This window comes from Zootoca vivipara, chromosome 14 (genome assembly GCF_963506605.1).
Source record: "Zootoca vivipara chromosome 14, rZooViv1.1, whole genome shotgun sequence".
Classification (NCBI taxonomy): Eukaryota; Metazoa; Chordata; class Lepidosauria; order Squamata; family Lacertidae; genus Zootoca; species Zootoca vivipara.
Window position 1 is genome coordinate 8,286,517 of NC_083289.1, and position 12,889 is coordinate 8,299,405.

General features: G+C 44.6%; 1 protein-coding gene across 1 annotated transcript in view; it reads right to left on the reverse strand.

The window, feature by feature from the left end:
- CELF6 (CUGBP Elav-like family member 6) overlaps positions 1–12,889 on the reverse strand; it is a 178,837-nt gene that overhangs the window by 34,446 nt on the left and 131,502 nt on the right. Inside the window, exon 4 of the mRNA XM_060282460.1 lies at positions 396–524. Within this exon, the coding sequence (XP_060138443.1) occupies positions 396–524 (129 nt within the window). The remainder of the gene's footprint in view (positions 1–395; positions 525–12,889) is intronic.

Here is a 12,889-nt window from a genome sequence, read left to right on the forward strand (position 1 = left end):
TGCCGAAGCAGAAGGACCCACTTCTTTTGGCCACCCCTCTGTATTATTATTTATATCCTGGCTTCTTCTGTGCAAAATAATGGCTGGCAGAGATATGCTTCCATGGCAGACATTGCAGGGAGGATCTTGATTTCAGCCCTGAATATGTCCCCCCGTTTCCCTTTTACAAAGTTGTACCTTATACTGGTCCATTTAGCTTAGTTTTGTCTGCACTGACTGGCAGACGTTCTACAGGATTTCTGACTTCACCTGCAGATGCCAGCGGGGATTGAACCTGGGAATGTCTGCCTGCAGAGCACAGATGCTCTTCTATTGAGCTATAGTAGGAGAAAGCGAGCTGCGCCACCCCTTTCCGGTGTTGCCGATGTCATTCTCCACCACTTCTTGCTCCTCACCTTTACTGGCTCCATCGGGGCCTCTGAGGATGGTGCATTCTTCGATCTGGCCAAAGGGCTCAAAGAGTCGCCGGACGTCATCCTCACTCTGCTGCTTCCCCAGCATGCCCACAAAAAGCTTCCTGTCTTCTAAAAACAAACCACTCCTCATTAGCAAGAGCCACGCAAAGCCACACACGATTAGTAGGGCAGAACGGGAGCACAGGTGGGGTCTTATTGACTTGGCGGCTGGTCCAGGCCAGGGCTTTGTACGACAACTATGAACCCTTGCAGGGGCTTGCCGGACAGGCGAATGGTCTTTGTGTCTGGGCTGCTGTTCTGAATCACACTTAATTGCATTGAACTCAATGGGATGCATTTCTGAGTACATCAGGACATAAGAACAACCTTAAACCATCTAGCCAGCAACCTGTTCTCAGCCTGCAAGCATTGTGAATTTCTCATGAGTCCCGAAGAGGTGTCATGGGGGTGGGGTGTCTGACACAAAGAAGAGATGGGAGGGACCACAGGGTGGGACCCAGCAGGATGGGAGAAGGATTGGCGGGACACTGAGGTCCAGTGCCGAGGGCCTTTTGGCAGTTCCCCCGCTGCGAGAAGTCAAGTTACAGGGAACCAGGCAGAGGGCCTTCTCGGTAGTGGCACCCACACTGTGGAACGCCCTCCCACCAGAGGTCAAAGAGAACAACAACTACCAGACTTTTAGAAGACATCTGAAGGCCCACAATGTCCCCACTGTGGAAGGACGTGTGGATCCAGAATTGGCCTCCACAGTTACTTACGGACCCATTGTTAAAATCGTGTTTATGGAAGACAATCTTACTCGGCTACGAGTGATCGCCAAAGAAGAAGAAGATTGGCCCACTAGCATAAATGAGGCAGTTCCCCACTACACCCTAGAGGGAATGTTTTTAACTGTATTATTATTATTATTATTATTATTATTATTATTATTATTATTATTATTATGGCCTTTTTGTGACAGTAGTCACTTGTATTGAATACTATTATTTATGCTTTTGTTGCCCATGGCTGCCATTTTGTGTGGGCAACCACAGCACTTTTAGCAATATAGGAGCACAACAAAAAAGAGCTGCTAGTGTTGTTGTTGTTGTTTACACTTTCTTACCCACATGTCACCATACAGTCCCAGAGTGGATTATAACAATTTAAAAATACAATAATAATAATAAGTTTAAAACCAGGGTCTTGCACTATTTCATTTCCTAAGTTTACAGGAGAGAAAGAGGGAGCGGTCCCAGGGGGACATGTGGAGAAAGATGGAGCAGGGAGGGGGAAATGGAGTTTGGTGAGAAGGAATGGGAAATAAAGGGGGTACTTGGAATGAGAAAGAGAGAGATGGAGGCAACGAGGCTACGAGAGAAAGAGAGAGACGGTTAAGTAGCAAGCCGTTTCATGGTTATGATTGACTACCCAAATAACCCTCCGCTGCCAGCCCAGCCCAAGGGACATAAATAACTTAAAACATCACTGGAGTGATGGTAAATAATGAGTGTTTCGCGATTATTGCCGGCATCTGTCTTCCGCGGCCCTCGCACCAGCACTGGGCTCTAATGGCGTCTGACAACAGAAATAAGGTGGCCTGTCGGAGTGCGCAGGCTGGGAAATAAAGAAATAACAGCAGGGCACAGCGGGCGCTTTGTCAGGCACTAGGAAAATTAGTTAAGAGACCAGGGCTCATACATTGTCTAGTTAAACATAAACCATCTCTATTAAAAACACCACCACCTGTCCCTGTATATAGCATTGTAGTCTTTGGCTTAGCTTAAATTTCCCTGACACTTCCCTCCTCACCGCAAGCACATCTTCAGAGAGGATTTGAATTTCTGCCTCACTTATGGCCTAAGCCGGAGTCCTGCTCTGAGCCAAATTCTTGCTGCTCTGTTGGCCAAAAAGGGAATGATAACGTGAAATTTGAGGAAGTGGGGGACTTTAAGGATATTGTCCAACACTTCATAGATAAAAAATAGGGACCCTCTTGTAGGGATGGGGAGGGGTTTCAATTCACATCTAAAAGGGAAGACTTTTGATAAGAAATTGGGAACTTTTGATAAGAAATTAGGGAATGAAAATGTAAGGTGTGTATACTAAGTTTATGAAAATGGATAAACAAAAAATAATAAATAAATAAAAGGGAACCTATCAAACCTGCATTTTCTGAAACAATATGCAAACTGAGACATCTTTCAAAATTTGCACTTCTCTATATTTTGCAGTTCAGTTCTCCAGCCAAGTAGCATGTGCAAAAATTGATGATGATTTATTATTAAAATTTGTATACCGCCCTAAACCTCTCAGGGTGGCTACAGCATCAAAAATGCATATACTGGGGTAGAGTGTTCATTAAAACACACATGTCAGTGAAAATAACATGCAAAAATGCATAATATATGGGGGGAAAACGTGCATACTGTATTGGGGGAAATTGCATAGAAAAATGTGTAAGGAACAGTTTGCAATGAAATGATGCTGAATTTACATGAGGGACAGAACTATCCAAACTGCACAGAAATTTATTCATGTATGTGACTACTGTGGCAAAGAATGATACTTGCCCAAAAATGGAAAGAAGAAGAAGTCCCAGCGAAAGAAGAATGGATACAAAAACTTATGGAATATGCAGAAATGGTGAAACTTACTGGAAAAATAAGAAATCAAGATGACAAACCTTTTATAAAAGAATGGAAATGGTTTATTTAATATTTGCAAATAAACTGTAAACAGATAAGAACATTGGCAGGATTTTTGCAATAACCGGCAGTTTTATAAGAGTATATATTTAAAGTAGATAAATAAATGAGCAGATTAAGTTAAGTTGGAATATGCAGAAAATATAAAAAAAATAAATTTAAGGAACCACAGAAAGAGGGGTAAGGAAGTCAAGTTTTGAAATGTTAAAAGGATTGTAAAATTATTGAAATGCATAAAATCGAAAATAATAATAGTAATAGTAATAGTAATAGTAATAATAATACTTTTCATGAGGTGCTAAATCAAAAATCTGCAAAGTGATGTGGAAATGTGAAGACTAGAAAAATGAGAAATTGAAACTGACAGATCCTCAAGGCAGATCCTTGGACAGCTGCCAGGGTTCAAATGCCCCACCAGGGTGCACAGCTAATGCTTACGTTGGAATCCTCTGTACAGTATTATTATTTTCTGACCCTGCACTCCCAGTGGCAGCTGACTGAAGCCACCCCTTTAATTTCCCACAATGCCCCTGGTGTAGCATCGCTCTGGAGCACTGTGAGAATCCAAGGCTTCCCTGTGTTGCTCACAGCCATGCCATTACTGCAGGGCAAACCCACCTGAGCCCACTGCCAAATGACGTTTTGCCCCTTGCCCCCTCAGACCTAGATCCAGTTCTGTCTATACTCATTCTTCCAAGCCCTCTCGAAAACTGTATTCCTTCTTATCCCTTTTGTATGCATTCATTCCAGTTCTGTTTCATTTCAAAAAAAGCCAAAGAGGGGCTTGCTCTTTCTCACAAGGCCGGCCACAGACCAATGCAACTGTGCCGGCCGATTTGGGGAACTATTAATTCAAAGTGGCCTCCTGCACTTTTAATGATTTCATTCCCAGGAGAGTTAGAGGCATATTTCGGGATATTTCATCTGATCCTCTGGGAAAACAGTGCAGGGCCAAAGGGATAGATCACTGCTGAGCTGGGCTTTGAATCTGAGGTTTCTTGCATCTAAATCCTACAGTCCATTCCATTGGGCTTATGGGACTTGGGTGGAAAGGGCTGGCCATTCTGTCACAGCATGTTTTACCTAGCAAACATCTCTTTGCCAGTGACCTCTTAAAAGGCAGAGGAGCCCCCAGATAGCCAGAAACTAGCCGCACATGCCCGCGCTCTTGGGCAACGAGAGTGCCATCCTCTTGCAATGGGATTTCTCCTCCTCCACAGAGCCTGGCTGAGGCAGCTTGCTTGTTCTTGCCTGTCTATTGATTTTTAATCCCTCACCAATTACATTCTGTAAGTGGGTAATTTATTTCCCAGTTCCCTTTGGGACCCACGGAGCTTTTGCTGGCACCAGCTGAGTCGTGTTTAATAACTACATCTCTCTCTGAATACACTGTTATTTACCCTGCTCAAGCAACTGAACCCTGGGAATAAAACATCACTGGGTTTAAAATACCGATCCTCGTGTGCATTTGTCTGCAGACAGGCGCCATAGGAAATGGGGAAGAAGAGAGAGAGAGAGAGAGAGAGAGAGATATTAAAGCAAGGAGAGGCAGTGTTCCATAGTGGTTAGTGTTGGACTGGCACTTGGTAGACCAGGGTGTGTTCCATAGTGGTTAGTGTTGGACTGGCACTTAGTAGACCAGGGTGCACACCCCCACTTGCTCATGAAGCTTACTGGGTGATACTGGGCCAGTCACTGCCTCTCAGCCTAACCTGCTTCACAGGGTGGTTGTTGTGGGGATTAAATGAAGGGGGGGGGGGAATAGAATCCTGTATGCCACCTTGAATTCCTTGTGGAAAAAGATGGACTATAACGGCAGTAAATTAATGAATGAGTGCAGCTCAGAATGATTTGTCTCAGTTTGCATTGAAAGGGCAACCTACCGAACCCACACTCCTTTAAACAATACACAAAAGGAAACATTGTCATGCTTTGAGATTTCTACTTCCCCAAATTTTGCATTGCAATTCTCCAGACTGGTTGTGTACAAAGGTGCATATGCCAGGGCAAACTATGCACAAAATGCATATGTTACGGGAAACAGCATACGAAAAATGCATTATATCAGTGAGAGGTGCTTGCAGAAATGTGTATATCAGGAGAAATTTGCTAATGAATTTCCATGAGAACCTTTAAAAAATGTCCCCCCCCCCCCACAAACTGATATGTAAATACGTAGAACTGAACGGAAGACTGGAAAAAAATGGGAAAGACAGATTCACTTACAGTGGAACCTCGGTTTATGAACACCTCGGTTTATGAATTTTCGGTTTATGAACGCCGCGGACCCATCTGGAACGGATTAATTCATTTTCCATTACTTTCAATGGGAAAGTTCGCTTCAGTTTATGAACGCTTCAGTTTATGAACAGACTTCTGGAACCAATTGTGTTCATAAACCGAGGTACCACTGTATTCCTATCAGTTTCCTGCCAGATGCTGTTGGACTCTTAAATCCCATCAGCAACCCATTTTTCCTCCTCCTGCTGCTGCTACACTGCTAGGAGCTGCTTCTCTCCAAACAAACCATGAACTGCAATCAAGACCTGTTCTCAGTTTACCATTTGTGGTTTGTTCAGGGACAGACCTGGTGTTCATTTTTGCAACCTTTTTCTTATCTTCGTATAGAGATGTGATCTTTTTTTTCCATTCCTCCACCGCAGGAAAACACAGAAAGTTCTCAAAAGTCAGTCTGGGAAAGTTTTGGAGCAATGGCCCACCTCTAAAATAATGTATGTATAAGTTTTAATTAAAAGTACTAGCCCATCTCTCATGATTGTAGAGTTTGGTTTGAACATGGAGAAAGTTTTACAATGTGGTTTTTGATGCCAAGCACGAAGCCAGTCCTTGTTCCAGGGCGAGCTACTGGCCTGGTATTTCCCCTAGAGGGTGCTAGTCATCCATTGGCTACAATCCCTGCAGCTTCTTGAGATGCAGAAAGAGCAGAGAGTCAGGGGGTCACAGCCAGCTGAACTTGGGTATTAGAGCCACACGGTCAAAGCCAGATTATGGTAAACTGGTGAGCATATTGACAACCCTTCAATAAATAATCCTTAGTTTTCTAAAAACAACAACAACAGCTAACTAGAACAACCTTTTTCAAACATCTCAGTATACTTGTACTATGATTCAGTTTTCTGGCTAATGGAAAGGGCTGCAAAGAGTGCAATCTGCTCAAACTGTCTCTTGGTTTATCGCTGCAAATGCTGCTTTTGCAACTTCTACTGCAGGTATTGTCAATGTGGCACCTATGGGCACAGCAATGCGCCTGAGGTCTTCCCCTGGTACACATGAGGCCTCTGAGACCCCTCTCCCGGCCCACTTGGCCATGGTTGCCCTTATCTTGAAGTATACAGATCTGACGAAGGAAGTTGGAAATGTGACAGTCTTTCCCCTTTCCCCTTTCAGCTCTATGTGCTTTTCAAGTCTCCAGTTACTTTTTACTGGCTCTGATCACTTGGGAAAGCAGAACGTGTGCTCATTTGTGTGTACGTGTCTTTCTCTATCTATGGGAAGGGCTGATTCAGAGATGGAGGGAGATAAAGGACCAGAGGGTGTTGCTCACAGCTCTGGTTCAAAAATACGAATTCCTGCTCTAGTCTGCAAAGTTCCTCTGGGATAAGGTTACCAGATTTCCCCCCCCCCAAAGAATCTGGGGACACTTTTTAAAATAAATAAATAAATCTTATTTAAAAAAGAATTAATAATTAAGCAGTGATATCTTCTCTTCTGGGTCTCCTCTGATTTGATTTGATTTATTGTTACGGTTCTTGACCAGCACACATAAATATGCAATACATAAAAACAATAAAAGAAGACAAGAATATCTAAAAATAGACAATAAGTATAAGTTTTAACAATTGGTTAAAAGAAAACTAATTAAAAGAAGTATTACTACTTAGGGAGGTAGACTACAGCAGTTAATATCACTGGATCCTCTTTAGCTAGTTGCATGGCCTCCTCTGTTGCATGGCCTTCCTTTGGGCCCCGGCCTGATCTCTTGGAGTGCTATCTGCCATAGAGTAGGCTTGGGTTGGGCCTGAGCTTGGCCCTCCCAGTACTCTCCTACCTCTCTTACTCAGCAGCGGTGGTGGCAGCTCCCCTCTTTTTTCTTCTTCCTCTTTCTCTCTCTTCCTTCTCCTTTCCTCCTTCTCCCTGCGTTGGCTCTGGGGTTTTTACTGGCCCTGGAGCACCACTGGGCAGTTGGCCAGGTGGCCGGCTCGATTTGGGTCATGGGGGAGGGTCAGCGATTTCCCCCAGTTGATGCACCGGGCGTCCCCGGTTCCCCCTTGGCAGCGGCAGCCTCAGCACCCCGGAGCCAGCCTGGTAGTGCAGTTGACTCTGGCTGGCTTCAGGAGCTGCTCGCTGCCGTGGCGCCTGCCATTTTGCCTCACCGGAAGTCCCCATATGATGTGTCTTGTGCCGCTGAACCAATCGCGAAACATTCATTCCCTACTAATACATCTACAACGCTTAAAATATAAATCGGGGGACATTAAATGAAATCCGGGGACATTCTGGGGACGGATTTTGTCCAGGGACAGATTTGCAAACAGGGACATCTGGTAACCATACCCCATTTATGAGCCAATAAGATCTAAGCTCCTCCTCTTGATCCCGTCCACCATTACATCTAAGGAAGACTGTTTGAAATTGCTTCTTGTGGACGCAAATCCCCTAATTTCACGTGGGGTGGCAATCTTCATAGTGCAGGCTCTGAAACTCAGGGCTACCCTGACAGGGTAGTGTGTCCTAGACCTGGACCTGTTTTAATTCTCTCTATTTCATTTTTAAGTGAATGTGCCGAGCCTATTTTGGGCTATTTTATGCTTTACATATATCTGCATATTAGATTTTTGGTGCTGGCACCTAAATCTTTGCATTATTGTCTTAGGGTAATTTAAATGCTATTACACCAGCAACATCGCCTTGAATTTTGCTTTGTTGCTTGTCTCTGGCATTTTGTATTGTTTTTATTTTGCTATGGCTGTATGCTAATGCAATAAAGGTTTGATTTGATTTGGTAACCATACTCTGGGAAGAAAGGATGGCTGAAAGAAAGAGCAACAGGTGCATCTCAACCCTGTAAAGTTAGGCTTGCCATATTTCAAACAGCTTTTTTTGGGGGGGAGGGGGGAATTTATTGAGCTTTTTAAAGTTTTGCCCAAAGTTGTTGAGCTATTTTTAAGGGAAATCGCCAAAAACGACACTGCCAACATGGGTTGCCATACATTCAGATTTCCCTGGACATTTTTACAATTTCCGCCCAGACACTGCATCCGAGTACAGTATTCCGGATATATCCGGGAAATTCCAGCCATACGGCAACCCTAGTAAAGCGCATACCTGGGATTCTGGAAGGCTGGTCCTACCTTTGGGCAAAGTAAGGTGGCTGCCTCAGACAGCAGGTTTTGGGTGTCATGAAAGGACAACAAAGTGTTACCGTAGTTATTTGCAGTGCTTTTTTCTGGGGATAAGGGTACATAGCACTAGCACCTTTCCTCCCCAAATGTTAAAATTTCGGCAGTTACTGTAACAACTTCATGGTGAGTACTGGCACCATTTTGACTTTTTTATAATTTAAAAAAGCACTGATTATTTAATTTGATATTATTGTGTTTTTAGTTCCAGAGAGGAGAGATTATTTTCTGTCTCAGCTGTCAAAATCACTTGCATACCATATACTTTGGCCACACCCACAGCACACGTTTAAAGCGCTGTTATAACACTTTAACAGTCATGGCTTCCAACACTGTAGTTTGCAAAGGATGTTGAGAGCCTCTAGCACTGACTCAGCATCTGAATGGTTTCATCCGGTTCTGAGTCAATGAGGCTATGTGACCCAGTGAGCTGGTTCACTTTTTATCACAATGGTACAGAAAGTTTTCCATGTGGCCCCCCACCCAGGCCCTACCCCAGTCCAGACTTGCTTGGCTTCGGCATTCTCTAGGCCAGTGATGGGCAACCTTTTGTGCTTGGTGTGTCAAAATTCGCCAAAAAACCGAGCATAACTCGGGTGGTGTGTCACTTTGAGAGAAAAAAAACATAATTTCACGATATTTACAGTTTAAATAACAAAATGTATAATTACAATATATTACTGTATTTAATAAACCAAAAACTAATTATTTAACCAAACCAAACCAAAACCCCCTTATTTATCACAAAGTGCCCAGAGTTGTTGAGCTTTTGGGGGGGAGCTGCTGACCAAAATTTTGGAGGTTTTTTGGGGAGGTGCAAAAGAGAACAGAAATAAATGATGAATAATACCTTCGCTGGAACTAACACGCAGCACCGACATAGTCTGCCAAAGCGCCAAAAAATCCAGCACAGAACGGGTTAAAAAACGAACGCTGTTATACCCAATCATAGTCTGCCAAAGTGCCAGAAAAAAAGCAGCACAGAAAGGGTTAAAAAACCAATCTCTGGCTACCAGCAACAACAATAACAAAAAGAATCCGGGTTTTAACAGCGGAGACACGCTGTAGGAGGAGCGGGGGAACAAATGGGGAGGGGACAACAGCAGCGCGAATGGGCCAATGGGGCGTGTGCCAACAGTGAGGGCTCTGCGTGTCACGTCTGACACGCGTGTCATAGGTTCGCCATCACTGCTCTAGGCCCTTTTCACAAGCTGAGTTTAATTGCTCAAATCTTCACTGCTTTATATACCTTGAAGTGCATGCTTTCTCTAATGCAGCTTGATGAGTTGCTTTGAATGGCTACTTTCTTTTTCCTCTTCACACACTATTTACCTAAGTCCGTGTTATCATTCCATGTTTGCGCTGGTGAAGATGCTTGAAACCAGCAAAGGAGGAAGAAGCGGCAGAGCTGGGCTTCTATCACTGATGGGCTACTGCTGGTGCTGTACCAGAGGGGACACCATTGTTTTCCTGACCCAGTTACGGCAGTTGTCATGACATTTAACACCTTCCTTTCAGTGCCCGTCACTTATGAAGATCCTTTCCAGAAAAAAAACAACAAACAAAGACCCACAACCAGGTGCCAAAAGGAGTAGTTTAAATGTGGTCTGCAGAAATCTTTGCCTAGAAATACAACCAGGTATGAAACGTACTTTCTTGGGCTCCATGATCACTGCAGATGGTGACAGCAGTCATGAAATTAAAAGACGCCTGCTTCTTGGGAGAAAGCGATGACAAACCTAGACAGCATCTTAAAAAGCAGAGACATCACCTTGCCGACAAAGGTCCGTATAGTTAAAGCTATGGTTTTCCCAGTAGTGATGTATGGAAGTGAGAGCTGGACCATAAAGAAGGCGGATCGCCGAAGAATTGATGCTTTTGAATTATGGTGCTGGAGGAGACGTTTGAGAGTCCCGTGGACTGCAAGAAGATCAAACCTATCCACTCTTAAGGAAATCAGCCCTGAGTGCTCACTGGAAGGACAGATCCTGAAGCTGAGGCTCCAATACTTTGGCCACCTCATGAGAAGAGAAGAATCCTTGGAAAAGACCCTGATGTTGGGAAAGATTGAGGGCACAAGGAGAAGGGGATGACAGAGGACGAGATGGTTGGACATTGTTCTCGAAGCTACGAACATGAGTTTGACCAAACTGCGGGAGGCAGTGCAAGACAGGAGTGCCTGGCGTGCTCTGGTCCATGGGGTCACAAAGAGTCGGACACGACTAAACAACAACATGAAAAGTATCCGTAAAAGGAGTCAAATTTGAACATAGCACCAAGCCATTTTGAGGACAACGTCTTTGGATGTACAATGCTGGTGGTCCCAGGGTGTTGTTTCAAGCGTTGCTGTTAAGCCTTTGCTAATAATCCAGCAGTTGTTTAATTGAATGGTTTTCTATTCTCTGTATCATGCTTTCCTCAAATCTGCCCTGCCACATGCCATTAGCAAAACTGTGTGGGGTCTCTTTGTAATTGGTTTCACTGTTGCTCTTCAATCTTTATTTAGGGCTTTTTTAAAAAAGAAGAAGAAGCCTGGATAGCTCAGTTGGCTAGAACATGGTACTGGTAATGCCAAGGTTGCAGATTTGATGCCCTTATGGGACAGCTGCATATTTCTGCATTGCAGGGGGTTGGACTAGATGACCCTCAGGGTACCTTCCAACTCTACAATTCTATGATTCTATGAAGACCATAGGAATGTAAGAACCCTGCTAAATCAGGGCAATGGCCTATCTAGCCCTGCATCCTGTTCTCACAGTGGCCAACCAAATGCTTATGGGAAACCCTCAAGAGAAACTTGAGCACGTAAGCACTCTCACCTCCTGCAGAATCCAGCAAATGGCATTCAAAAGCATTACCGACTCAGATAGTGGAGGTGAAACATAGCCACCGTCTTCCTCTCGCATATCACCAGAGCTCGTGGGCATCCAGTGAAGCTGGCTATTAGAAGATTCATGACAAGTAAGACCGCTCACCTATTGTGGTGGGCGAGGTTGTGGCCGGGCATCCGGGCCCTCGTGGTGACCCATCTCAGGGACGGGGGACTGACGCCCCCTTCTGCACCTGCCTCGGCCGCATCACCCCCTCCCAGCCAATATATGCCGGCAGGGGGGGGGTGGAGGCCGCAGGTATTTTAAACCATGGCGCAGCCGGGGGCTTCCTTCTCTCGCCTCCTTGCCAGATCTCCCACCACCCACCGTCTTTCTAAACTTTGGTATGCATGACCTTACTACGGACAAATATCAGCCACCTTGTTGTTGGGGCCGGGTAGGAATTTTTCCTCTTGGCAAGTTGGCACCTGCCACTTGGTTTTCGCCTACCTTGTAGTGATTGTCACAACTTTGCAAGGTTAGGCATTGGGTAAGCTTTTGTTTAATGGAGGTGAGGTTGTATCCCCCGCCTGCCCCTCCTCATTAAGGGTATCCTGTTAAAGAGATCTGGGGGTGTGGATCCTGTCCGAAGCCTGGGCATGGGCTAGGGTCATGCCACGACCTCAATGAGGACCCCTCGAGGTGCCCCTATTTGGTGTAAGTCATAGGGCTCCCCCTTCTGGTGGTTTACTCTTAATTTGACTCCCTGCAGATGGGCGGGGGGTTGAGAAATAGCCTGGCTTCACCCAGTGCTTAAGCCAAATCGCTCACATTTGAAACCAATAAAGTTTCAGCCCATAATTCTAAATATCCATGTCGGCATTAATCACTGAGGAACTGTGGGACACGGAGCTTTGTCACACAGCACACAGTTAATCTATGGAACTCACTCCCACAGGAGGCAGCGATTTCCACCAACCCAAGAGGAGTGGATAGATTCAGGGAGGATAAAGCTATTGGTGGCTACAAACTATGACAGTTGCACTCTGTCTCATGGTTGGAAGCAACACACTCTGAATGCCAGCTGGCTTTAAAAGAGGACTAGGCAAATTCACGGAGAGAGGGCCATCAATGGCTACCAGCCACAATGGCTGTGCTCTGCCTCCATAGTTGGAGGCAGCAAGGCTTCTGCATATCAGGAGCTGGAGACCACAGGAGGGGAAAGGGCTCCTGTGCCTGCAGATTTTTGGCCCGTAAGAACAGGATGCTAGACTGGAAGGCTCATTGGTCTGATCCTGCAGGCTCTTCTTTCTTATGTTCTTATTTAAAGATGTATTTTATCTCAATGCATGCATTCCCAAATGCATTTTATCTTAAAATATGTATTTTTTAAAATACATTTTGGTATGGTGTTTTTTGGGTTTCTTTCTTTCTTTCTTTTTAGAACAGTACCACAAAAGAAAAAGAAAAGTGAAGTGCAATGGATAATTAAGTTTTGAACCACACATTAGTTGAGGAGGTGCAGATTAGGTCACTTTGCAGAAATAAAATTCCTC